At 38.1% G+C, this 12421-nt stretch overlaps 2 protein-coding genes across 2 annotated transcripts; both read right to left on the bottom strand.

Moving 5' to 3' along the window:
- Nucleotides 1-2500: 2500 nt before the first annotated feature.
- LOC116251246 (EPIDERMAL PATTERNING FACTOR-like protein 9) lies at nucleotides 2501-4180 on the bottom strand. Its single transcript, XM_031625403.2, has 3 exons — nucleotides 3494-4180; nucleotides 3056-3150; nucleotides 2501-2920 (listed from the first exon to the last, which is right to left on the bottom strand). The coding sequence occupies exons 1-3, from the start codon at nucleotides 3585-3587 to the stop codon at nucleotides 2741-2743; spliced, it is 369 nt and encodes a 122-aa protein (XP_031481263.1). The 5' UTR covers nucleotides 3588-4180; the 3' UTR covers nucleotides 2501-2740.
- A 625-nt stretch (nucleotides 4181-4805) lies between these two features.
- LOC116251599 (uncharacterized) lies at nucleotides 4806-11110 on the bottom strand. Its single transcript, XM_031625959.2, has 10 exons — nucleotides 10673-11110; nucleotides 9615-9774; nucleotides 8263-8324; nucleotides 6969-7128; nucleotides 6653-6773; nucleotides 6264-6345; nucleotides 6027-6130; nucleotides 5660-5738; nucleotides 5529-5579; nucleotides 4806-5257 (listed from the first exon to the last, which is right to left on the bottom strand). The coding sequence occupies exons 1-10, from the start codon at nucleotides 11012-11014 to the stop codon at nucleotides 5174-5176; spliced, it is 1245 nt and encodes a 414-aa protein (XP_031481819.1). The 5' UTR covers nucleotides 11015-11110; the 3' UTR covers nucleotides 4806-5173.
- Between the last annotated feature and the right edge of the window lie 1311 nt (nucleotides 11111-12421).

The raw sequence follows: 12421 nt of genomic DNA, 5'->3' as shown, positions 1-12421 counted from the left end.
CCCTGACCAGAAATTGTTAAGAGGTCAGCCATTGCCGGGCGGCTGCCACCGGCGGGATCCGCCACTCAAAAGGCCTCTATGGTCCCTATTGAGATTCTGATAATGACTTACCCTTTCTATATAAATTTTGTCATTGAGAAGGTTGGACTGTTCAATTCCAAGTTCTTAATTTTCCCCTTAAAATTGTCGGCACATTGCAGAATAGGAAATCTTCAATAGGCCAGTGGTTAAGATGATAAGATCCTCAACTTGAGATATATTTCGATTGCCTTGGAATTTTGGAACTGGAAACTTCATTCAAGAATTGGTGGAATGGGAACACTTTGCTCCCCATTCCATTTTTCTATGATGTGTGATGGAATGAGATTTTCATTCCAGGTAATACTTTCTCCTGTGTTTGATGGAATGGAAAGAAATTGATGGGAACAACTGTTGCTGGAGCTCCCTCTTGATTGCCTAACGATGGGCAGGATATTTCGTGTAGCAAATTTAAATTTTTAAAAAAATTTCTTGCCCATCAAACTTGAGATGAAAAAAATAAACGTTGAGTTGGTTTTCAGATTTTTTTTTTTTTTGAAAATTTCTTTCCATCTCAAGGGTGGAAAAAAAATTTCAGGATGAAAAAAGTTACCTTGGATTTTCAAGCAATGCTGAATCCAACTAATTTGTTTTTTCTTCTTTCATTCTTATCAAACTGAGAAAATTGAGAAAATTGTTTCTGGAACATAAACCCAAGTACAACAAACACAAAGAGGTTTTGGAAATATGGATTTTGTTTTTTCAATTTACCAATTTCAAAAATTTATTTCTGAAAACTTCTTTTCGTTTTTATATTTTCAAGGCATCGAAAGGCCCTCAAAGAATTGGCTGATTCGACGATTCAGCCGAATTTGTTCGGGATCTGCAAAAAAAATATTATACGTGCATTATTAAGAAAAAAAGTAAAAGAAAATTATTTAAAACTAATGATAAAAGGAAAATTATAAAATATTTTATAGATTATAAAAAATCCCTAGTCTGTGACATAAGTGGACACCCTTGTATCCGACCATGAAGAAAATTGGCAGGCCGCATCTTGGGAAAGCTCACGTACTGATTCATTTCACAGAATATGAATTAGATTGAATAAGATGAATTTGTGTTCATCTTTGGACTGCTCTAGCTTCGATTTCTCCAACATGTTCTTCGTGTTCTTCGGCTTTCAGAGGAAGTGGAGGTAAAGAACAAAAGAGGAGTCCTGTGTGTGACAGCAGATAAGAACAAAGTGAGATGGAGTCATCATCCAGCCAATATTAGCAGTCGCTGTCCACATTGACCATCGCCATGAGAGCATCTTTGGCGGAATTATGAAGCCTACGTGGGTGCAGAAAAAAAGATTCTAACGTTCCTTTCCCACACATGCATGCGTGAATACGTGCACACACACATACACATCCCACGCATGCCTGCACACTCACACACACATAAGACTGTAGTCAATTAATACACGATCTGCGCAAGAAGCATCTTATTATTATTCTGTCTTGATATGATTTCCAATGACATCATCAAATAAGGAGATTGATTGAGAGGAGTCTGACGGAATAATTTAAATGAAACAGAGTTTTCACTGAGAATCAACTACGGAAGGTAAACTAAAATTTTTTGGAGGAAAAAATTGCATTTTTATAAGCTAAAGTATTTATGAAAAGTTTAGGATCAAATACCCAAAATCTATATATATATATTACTACCTGTATGCCATATGATTTATGTTATTTTTATTTTGTATCACTGAAAACAATTACAAAAGGTGTGAATTGTCATTAAGAACTATGACCAAACAAGGGCAGGTTGTCAAGGTACTTGTTACGATGGTTTTCATGACACGATAAAAAAATTGACCATCCTGTCATACATCGTTGGTATATATATATATATATATATATATATATATATATATAATGCCATCAAAACCTACACGACAAACATGACCAAGATTCGAAAACAAAAAGTTATGATGGTCGATCTGATTGAAACGATTCGAACGGCCCGTGTTTATCGTGTGGGAGATGATGCCATGGTGGGGTCGCCTGCCCTGCGACATTTTTTTTTTTTTGAAATTTAAACAAACAGTTTTAAAAGATAACAGTTTTAAGCACAGTTTTGAATATGTTTTGTTAGTAATTGTGCATCTTAAGGCCTTTTATTTTAAAAGGAAACAACTATTATGCACTTTGCATTATGAATTTCCTAAAAGCTTGCTCACAAGTTAGCATCACATGTTCTTGATTGGTCGTAGTCTGATGCAGAAGTCACACCCATAGGGTTTCATTTGCCAAAGCTACGAAAGGAAAACAAAAAAACTAAAAATATTTCTCATTATTAATTCATTAACATGACGTCCAAATTTCAGGGTTCACAAAACAAAAATCCATTTCCACTAAAAAAGATGCACGGGAGAAGAAAGAAATGCTTGTAACAACTAAGAACCAAGAACATGCATGGAGCTTCAACAAGCTAAAGTAAACCACTGGTGGCTGCTTGATTGGTAGATTTCTTTTAGAACCACCGTACATTTCCCTTGCATTATTTCCACTACCAACGCTTTATTTTTTGATCTCTGTGATATGATGCTGGTAAATGGAAAAGGAAAGAAAAAAAAAAGTCCAAAGAAAAATAACTATCACTTGTCCGTTTGACAGCAAATATAGGCAAAACTGTATTCGAGTACGCATGGAATTTGCTGCTTTCTACTTTTTCACCTTCTTTGACAGACACATCTGTAACGGTATGCGCTGTTGATGGGATCGTTGGCATCCACAGGAACTTGCTCAGCTCTGCATCTGGTTTTGCAGCCTCTGCATTCGTTGTATGTGCAGATTGGTGCAGTGGAACCGATCAGTATTCTCCTTCCCTTTCTGTTACCACCATCAGTTTCCTGAAGAATTTGCCACCATTATATAAACAATAACATAAAAGATTAGACAGAGCATTATCACTGAAAACCCCCAAAAAAATAAAAAATCTATACAAGGAGAATGAACATTTCTATTGGTTCGGCTGAGATAATAACCTGTGTGTGGCCTTGAGAGCCTTGGTCGACAGGGTGATTTTGTGGGAGTTGGGTGGTCACATCAGCAGTGTCTGCGTTCATTTTGTGTTGTAGTACTACACAGAAGGGAAGACAATGTAGTTCTTAAATGAAGAATGCATCGTCTTTTGCTGATTGGAGATAAGAATTTGAGAAATGGAAAAAGGAAAAGCATGTGGATGAGTACTTTGTTGGCACATCATGGCGCCCAAATCAGGGATCTTTCTATTTAAGCATGTTTCAAAAAATCTTGTGAATAAGAGAACGTAAAGAAATCAAACGAACAAGAATGTCAGCTTCGTTTGTCTCTGTGTGTATGCTTGTGTGTGTGCTTGTATGTATGTAAAAAAGACAGAGCGAGAGAGAGAGAGAGAGAGAGAGAGAGAGAGAGAGAGAGAGAGAGAGAGACGTCTGCTGTACCTGATAGAGAGAAGGCAAAAGTCAAGAAAGAAACAGCAAAGAGAAGGAAGCAGACGTTGAGAAGTGAAGTGGTGGTAGTGAGTTTTGGAGCCATCTCAAAACGCAGGAAGGAAGAGCAGAGGTTATGGCCGTGCTAAGAAAGAGATAGAATGAGGAGGAAGAAGAAGATAATGCTGCCGGGTGAAGGTATCGACTCCCAAGGTCCTTCTCCTTTCTTGGGGATGGCTATCTAGGTAAGTATGACACTACGACGGTTGGCGTTTTTACAGGAGATACTGAAAGGACTGGCAAGAAAGCAACTTTTGACGGACAGAAAGAGGTTGCTAGAACAGTGCTTTTGTCCTTGCCAACTCAACAGGGGGGAGGACGTACAGGTATTCGACAATCTCTGCTCTTACCCCTTCACTCAGCACGGCGTCCATGTGTACCAACCATTCTTTCTCTGCAGCGTTGAACCTTTTTGGACCATATGGAGATCTTTATTCTTTTCTGCGGATCTGAAAAGCAAAAACAATTCACCAACAATAAGAAATGGCTACGCTGCTGTTTTGTGGGGAGCCATTACTGCGATCCATCTTTCAGATGGACGGTAAAGTTAAGGCCAAGCCAGCAACAGCTTCAGTGGTCCTCCATCCTTGTCTCCCTGTCAACATTCGATAGCCATTACCACCCGCAGTTTACTTTACATATGCAAAATAATGAAGATAGGAAGATGCCTAGCAGAGATCTTGCTTGGCAATAGTCAAGGCATAGTTATGAACTGAGGATTGCAAGTAAAACGAATATGTTGTGAGAGTTTTCATAGAAATAACATTCTGACGAGGAAAGGATACAGTAATGGGACCAAGTGAACGACTGCTCTCTAGCCTTCAACAAGACAGCACATTGCCGGTTAGCCCTCTCCTGTATCATCATTTTGTTCCACGGACGGTAAGGTTCTTCCAAGACAGAAAAGGAGCTTCAAATTTTCGGGGTGAAACCCATTAACCTTGGGACATGCAGTTTTGTTTAGGAGGTTGAGCAGCCACGTGAACAAGATCAGGTACACGGCTCTCTTAAGTTTATTGCCCACAAGTGAACAGGGGGGACCTAATCCGAAACTCACACAGGGAACAACTTGATCTCAATTCCATCCAGGTGGATAGGACATTAGGTTACTAAAGGTCTAAATTCAGGGAAGGAGATTGCACCTTCTAACTGTAGACGTTGATATCCGAGCTCAACTCTCTATGCACTAGATGATCCCAAACTGGTCTTCCTTGCTCTGCTAAATGCAGCAGGAGAGAGAGAGAGAGAGAGAGAGAGGCAAGCATTATGCACTTGGTGATTACTTTTACAATTATAAATGGGTGACATTTCATGCATCACATTGATATAGGCCGTCCTCACATTACATAGATCTTTAGTTCTCCAGTAGTAATGACCACCGTCTACAAGCGTACCCCAATTTCAGGCGCCTCTTCATCTTATCAACGTAAAAGTCCTTGACATCAACTCAGGATGAAACAATATCCCTTTACAGGCTTCCCCAATTTTCAGTCATTTTCCGATTGCTAGAAAACAATAACTCGAACCAACTGAAGATGGCCCTCTTAGTATCAGTCTTCAACAACGAAATGCAAGTACAAATGAATCATCATATTACAGTAAAAATTTGGCTAGGCGCTTCTTTGGAGCTGACTACTGAACCCGTCCAGAGACTCGTTGCACAGCCTTCTTTATGCCTTCAAGATCCAGCGAAGTTTTCAACTGTATCTCCTGAACCTGTACAGCATGACATTATCGGTCATCAATTGAAAACAAAGGTTAAGAAGTAGACCTCTAAAGAAGGCTTATACGACTATCACAAAGAGAACATTTGTTCAGTGTGTTTTATGACCATTATAACATGTCCACCGTTAGATGTAAGTAATTGAATAGTCTACCAAATTCAATGTGAACAGACAGTGCTCTGTCTAGCGAGGCTGAAACCAACCCACGTTAACAAGAAAGTTGTCAACAATATTCCACGCACACAGAAAAGTTAGGAAATCACCTGCCTACCAGCTCGAGCAAGCAGAGTAAATTGTCCATCTGATGCTGGTTTCTGATGTGAAAAAGAAACCAGTCATAAACATTCCATAAAGAGCTTAGCTACAACCAAACATAGAAGCAAAAATATCTCACGTTTGAAAGCCAAAGCTCCAAATCTTGTGAAACAACACGCTTCTCAAATCCTTGTCTGCCTATTTGTACATCACTTATACTGCAAAAAGAAACATGAAACACCAAGATAAGAAGAATATGTGCTCATATAACTAATGAAACAGGACTTTTACGAGCAACCACAGCAAAGCTTCTAGAAACAAAGGATAAATTAGTAAGAGAATTTTCCAAAAGCAAGCTTCCTGTGCTTCTGCATACAGTTTTAAAAATCTTAGCCATAACAAGACTAGAATAAAAAAAGTCTACATTAATGAGCTCTACACTAATTATTAGTCAACATTAAGAAGCATTAGGAAAAAGAAAAGAAGGGAAGGAAGGTCCATCATACCCATCCTCTTGGAGTAGTTCCTGGCATATGTTTTTCAGCTCTAGAAATGGCTCTGCGTTCACTTCTTCAGTTGACCGTGAAGTTTCTGGGCTAGATGTATCCTCCTACAGATACAAAATTGATCACTGAGTTAGAAGTTGTCTTTATGGCTTATGTTTCTGAAATCTGAAACCTGGCTAAGTTTAAAATTCTCATCTGCAGTATATATCTTAAAACAAGTTGACAGCCACAGCTAACCTTGGCTATCACTTTATCCAGAGTCACTAGAAACGGGTCATCCTCTAGCTGCTTCATTGACAAATTGATTCTTGCTTTTTCTCTGCATACACAAGCCCAAGTGAGAATTCTAAAAAACTGCAAGCAAAACAGTGCATGCTTACATGACAATAACCTATAAAATACACTTTTTTTTTCTATGATTTGAGAGATCTATAGCATATCATTCAGGCAATTACACAAAATAGGAGCTAAAAACATAGTCCAACAAATATACAACTATGTAAAGAGGTTTCCTGTAAGCAATCGTATGCAACCAGGTCGAGTTTCAAGAGCTGAAAGGAAATAGCTAAGCAAATAGGATAGTGGTCAGGGACTCAAAATACAATTACAGAAATCTGAGTCCTTACTTGTCTATGTGTATTACTTTCACCCGTACTTCATCACCTTCACTGACTACATCCCTTACATCTTGAACCAAATCCCAAGAAACCTCTGAGATGTGTAAAAGTCCAGTCAAATGATACAACCCTGAAATTTTTTGCAGAAAAATCAGTCATGATCTCCCATATGACACAAACCATTTACAATCTTAATCAAAAGCATTTTGAAGCAATGAAAGGTCACGAAAATGTCTAACTACAATTGACAACTTCTGGTGTCCAAAAGCCAGAAGCTTATGATAAAAAAATGGAATCCCCTTCTAAAGTGACCAAAAAGTTGTACCATCAGGAAACCGTAGGTCCACAAAAGCACCATAGTCTTCAACAGAACCCACCCTAGCTTCAAAAATATCGCCAACCTTGACACTGTTAGAATAGTTAGACCACATTGCCTCTTTCTCCGAGAAAATCAGCTTCCTTTTTTCTTCATTTGCATGGATAACCTAGAGAACAAGAAAATTCAAACTTTGAGTATTGTTAGATGCACATGCATGTGACAACTATAAGCAATGGTTCTTCAGAGAGCTAGTATACATCCATGAACACAATTTGATAGTGACATTCAGTATGAAATAGATCAGATGCTCTAATAAAGCTTACAAACACATGCACCACTCCACTTCAAATTTCTTAGATAAAACTGTTTATTCTTTATTTTGTATTATCTCCATTTGTCATGCCAATTGGTGTTCGTGCACATTGCACATGTGCATAGGTTTTTGTCATTAGGAATGCCACAAATCATGTTGCAAGAAGCCATAAGGGGTGTGAAAATTTTCCCTCATATTCATCATGATGGACATAGAAAATCTCAAGATTGATCTTGACAAATTTAAGCACACACTCTTGTTTCATCCATGTGAAAACTGCTAACCTCACATGTTTCTTTGAAGCAGGATAAAAGGTCCATGAGATTGAGAACTATGGGTCAGTGACTGTAGGTCATGCTGAACATTTATACCATGATGAAACATTATGTTCAAGAAAGACTAACTGCACTCACAATCAAGTCATTTGGTGAAATTCTGCCTCAAGGCAAAATAACTTCTATTTATTCAATAACTCTAGCTAGGCCATCCCAAATGCAATTAACAGAATAAAGTGTTTCTTAAATGCAGAAACACTATAAGAATTTATGGATCTCTATGTGATATAAAAAGGCATATCTCTAAGAAACTTTAGAAAATGAATCCAAATTAGTTATGTATGGATGAGGGAAAAGGGAAATAGAAAACACAAACTCTATGTTGTTGAGATAGCCTGAACAAACCTGATATGCTATGGATGTTCACCATACTGCCTAATTTCTGTAGTGAATGCATATAAGCATCACACAGTATAAAATAATACTTCAAAAGGAGTAGCCAAGGTAATCATTATAGACTTCAATGAGCAGCAACAAGGAATAGCATCATAAAGAGATTCAATTATCTCTTAGCAAAACCCCAGATATGGGAGATGCACATATGAACTTCACGTCTACAAATTAAATAAAGTAAAACTGACAGCAGGATGGAATATAAATTAATTTAAGCAAGCAAAACGTTCTATTTAATTAATAACAAATGAATGAATACCTTGACAGAAATGATTGATCCAACCATAGTTTTTGCTATTTCCTGAATGGCCTTGCCTGGCTCTGCATAAGAGAAAAAGGTTTTCAGTGCTAGTGAAAGTTCTGAAGGATTAAACACTACCTTCAAAAATCAACACAATTGAAAACATTCAAGACACAAGTACACATGCATGCATCTAATTGGTCAGAAGACCAGTGACTATCAAGCACCAGATTGACATTGTGAATTATAAGGTCCATAGTTCACATCCCTGTCTCCTAGGGGATGTGAAGTGTTACCAAAAAATTGCTATAACAAAGCATGCCACCAATGCCAATGGGAGTATCTTAAACAACTATATCTTGGATACAATTTCATCAGGAACAACAGACCTTGCCTCTCGTCACAAATAGTACTGAGAAGCATCACAATGACTGCTTTAACAATATGTCATTGATCAGAAAATAATTGACCACGAAAATGCCCTAGCCTATCATATTTATCCAACTGAAGTATTCTGTTTTTTTTTCTTTTTCTTGTTTTTGTCATCACTAGCTGTCACTTGATACCACTCAAACCCCTCAATTCTCATTTAGTGTATCCTCTTGCTTCAAATCCTTAATTTATTTGTCATTCTTGTCCCAGGTAGTTTAATTTTCTATTGTCCATTAACTGTCGGCTCAGTCTTTTGTGCTCCCTCACCCATTCCAGTGGAAAATAAAAAGTTTATTTTTTGGCACAGAGACTGATATTGTACCCAGCGTTCTTTCAGCAAATTCAGGATAAGGTTTCAAGTGAAAGAAAGAAGGTTACCTTTGGCACATAGAGACAGTTAACGTTTTCCAGCATTTCTTGGCAGGTTTTACTTAGAAACATTCTTCTTTTAGATATGGTCTTTCTTGCAAAAATCTTAAATGTACTAAAGTTGAATAACAAAGTGAATAAGAGAAAAAAAATGTGAACTTTATGAAATTATTCTAGAAATGATATTTCAAGTTTTTGCAATATAAAAAAAGCAGCAAAAGATACAAGGATGCTTTATGAGCAGATAGTAAGGGGTTCAATTGTCCTCAGAACTAACGTGTGCACAGACATTGGTTTGAGCTTGCACATTGGTTTGAGCTCAACAAGATACTGACTACAGAGGAATCTAAAGGTTTATGTCCATAGACAGAGTTTTTCTGCACTCATCATCACTGCTACAAGCATTTCTATGAAGTTAAAATTGCTGTATCAGCTAAGAATGTTCACTATTGAAAATTAAATTGTTTTTCAATCAAAATCCAGCTAAGATGTTTACTATATTTTAACCTCCACACATAACTAGGCAAACTACTGACTAGGATATGTCAAAAGGTCTACCCAGCCAATACCTTTACAAGAATGTGATGGGCTCAACTGAGGATAAGGAAGAAATCCAACCAGAGAATAAAATCGAACAAGCAGACCACCACTGTTGAAGCCTCCAATCCTCCCCTCATAGATTACACCACTATCTTTATATGCTTTTGCAGCTTTCCAGTCAGCAGATCTCTACTTCTTCAAGAAACAAAGTATTAGACGCACTATTCAAGTATTGCCCTATGAAGACACAAAAATCAGTTCAATTTAGACTAAATTTTGATGTGAATATTGGAATACGGCAACAGAATGATCTACAAAAAGGCATCATAGTCGACAAGGTTGTGCTGATATTATTCCCGTTACCAAGATAATGAGAAACTCCAAATATGCTCTTAGAGTGTGATTTAATCAACGAGAGTAACCTGCAGAAGAAAGAAACACTTGGGAACTGACTTTAAGGAATCATCTTGTGTTAAAAAGCAAAAGATTGATGAAGCAAAACCAGATATGATTAGCATGCGGTTCTTAAATATGGAAACCAGCTGTTAAACATGATGCATTACCGGTCCACACCTTGAACAGAGTGCTTTAATGTAGTATGATGTTATTCATTGTGAAAACAAAAGATAGTCGTCGAAGGACGTTGCAAGTCGCCGCATCTTGAACAGACGAGAATTGAACTGGTAGTGCAAATGAGGTACAAGGACGTTGCAAGTCGCAATTTAAACAGGGATAGATGCTCCATTAATAAGTTTGATGGTTTGCATCCAATCAGGAAATTATGAAACTTTAGACAAATGGCCAGCAGCAGAAACCAATTTGAAATAATCAAAAAGGAAAGAAACAGAAGCCGATGCATCATTATACAGGGCCTACAGCATATATCAAAACACTGCACCGATGTGCTTGATTGCATTTGGAGCGGATCAATTGCAAATGGCTGCTGGAATAAGTAAATCACAACCACCAACCAACCATTGGCATTATTTTGCCAACAAAAAAAAAATGCCACCTTTCTTTCGATACAAATTTCCCCAGATGCTTCACACCAATAAGTTTGCTTTGAAAGAGGGCCGGCCCGTCGTACCTTGTTATTTCGCAGAGAATCTGCCATGGGTTTCGGTTCTTTCCGGATTCCTTCCTCTGACCCCGCCAGGAGCTTTGATTCTTTCTCGATTCCTTCCTCTAAACCCACCACTCCCGCTTTAGCTCCGCCGCAAGATACAACCACACTTCTCATTGACCATGATGCGAGCTTCTTCCTAGCACTTGAACTTCTGAGATTACACATGCAACCACATGAGCTGTGAGAGGAAAACAACGAGGAACCAAGACCGGATGTGGTGGTGGTGACAAGATTGCCGCCACCATCATTGCCGTATGGCTGAGAGAGCAGAGGAAAGCCGGAGATGGTACCAACAGCAAACATTGGTGACAGGAGAACTCCTTCCTCTCTCCCCTCCTCACCAAATATGGATAAGTCCCCAGACTCTCTCTCTCTCTCTCTCTCTCTCTCTCTTCAAAAGGACGGACAAGAGGCTGAAAGATTACCACGTTACCCATATCCATCTTACATCTCTTTCTCTCTGTGAGAAAGACGTGGAATGGATAAACCAGTGGAGCACCACAAAGGGCGCGCAGGCCACACTTGGCAGGTAGAACTTTCAGTAAAAATTAAAATTGGAGCACTCTAAGTGCTTGTGCTGGTGATCTGCACCGGATAATTTGTTACTGCAACAATGGTCTGTTCGGCTCGAATATCTCAATGTAATAGTTGAGTCTAAACTTCCAACGAGTGTTCTTGCTGGGCATCTCCAACGCTTTAAAAATCAACAGCGAGCTTGCGCTATACGCATCTTTGGAGCTATAGTTGCACCTGTGTGTTGTCTAAAATTCATTAACCCCCGACTACTGTTATCTGATAACAAGAAATCATTTCTTAAACAAACTTAGCAGTATGTTTAATGCAATGAGCTGTTCATAATTGTGCCGAGGTGAAGACAAGAACCATTAGGAGGCATTTGATTGTCCCCGATTCATAATTCAAAGTGACTTAACTTTAGGATCTTAAATTCCAATATTTCATATCAAAGAAATGAAAATTTTCTTTGAAAGGTGCATTAATTATATCATGGATTTGAAGGCAAACTCTCACATTCTGATTCAAAATCCATGAACGGGAAGCATAACTAAATGAATCGGGGACAATCACGAATCGGGGAGAGAGTTTTATTACTCTAAACCTTAGATTCAAGAGCCTGATTTAAAGTGGCGTTTACCTTAAATTCATAGTTCTTGCAAACTAATCATGATTTTAATGATAACACATACTTGTTGATTTGCCAGGTGCATCCAACGACCCGCCTCCAAAGGGAATCGATTCGTGATCCAAGGCCAGTTTGAGCACAGGTGAGGTCTATCGTGTGACTAAAGAGAAAAGTCTGTACAAATTCAGTCTTTCACAGGCATATCTAAGCTTTTATTGGATCGTTAGGATAATTCAGTTTGCTTCGGGTTTATTCCTTATGGAGTCCTGGGTAGTTAGTTGGCAATTTGAGGCAGGCATCTTTTATTTTTCTTTTATATTTTCCGTCAATTCAATTGACATCTTTGTTATTGCTTAATTATTTGTGACATTTCTTGGGCTTTCCTTTACTTTCTTTAGACAATGTAGAAATAAGGAGAAGCAAACAAGATCAATTTCATTCTTTTTACAGAAATAAACCCGCATGTTTATTTCTGTGCAAGTTGCCTTGTCTGAAAAAATTTCTTGCTTTCCGATCGTTGCTTCTTTTTGTTTAGAAGCAAACAAGATCAATTCTTACATTCTGCAGCT

Source organism: Nymphaea colorata, chromosome 3 (assembly GCF_008831285.2).
Source record: "Nymphaea colorata isolate Beijing-Zhang1983 chromosome 3, ASM883128v2, whole genome shotgun sequence".
In the NCBI taxonomy this organism is placed as follows: Eukaryota; Viridiplantae; Streptophyta; class Magnoliopsida; order Nymphaeales; family Nymphaeaceae; genus Nymphaea; species Nymphaea colorata.
The sequence above is the reverse complement of the archived record's forward strand: the minus strand, read 5'-3'. Positions and strand labels throughout refer to the sequence as shown.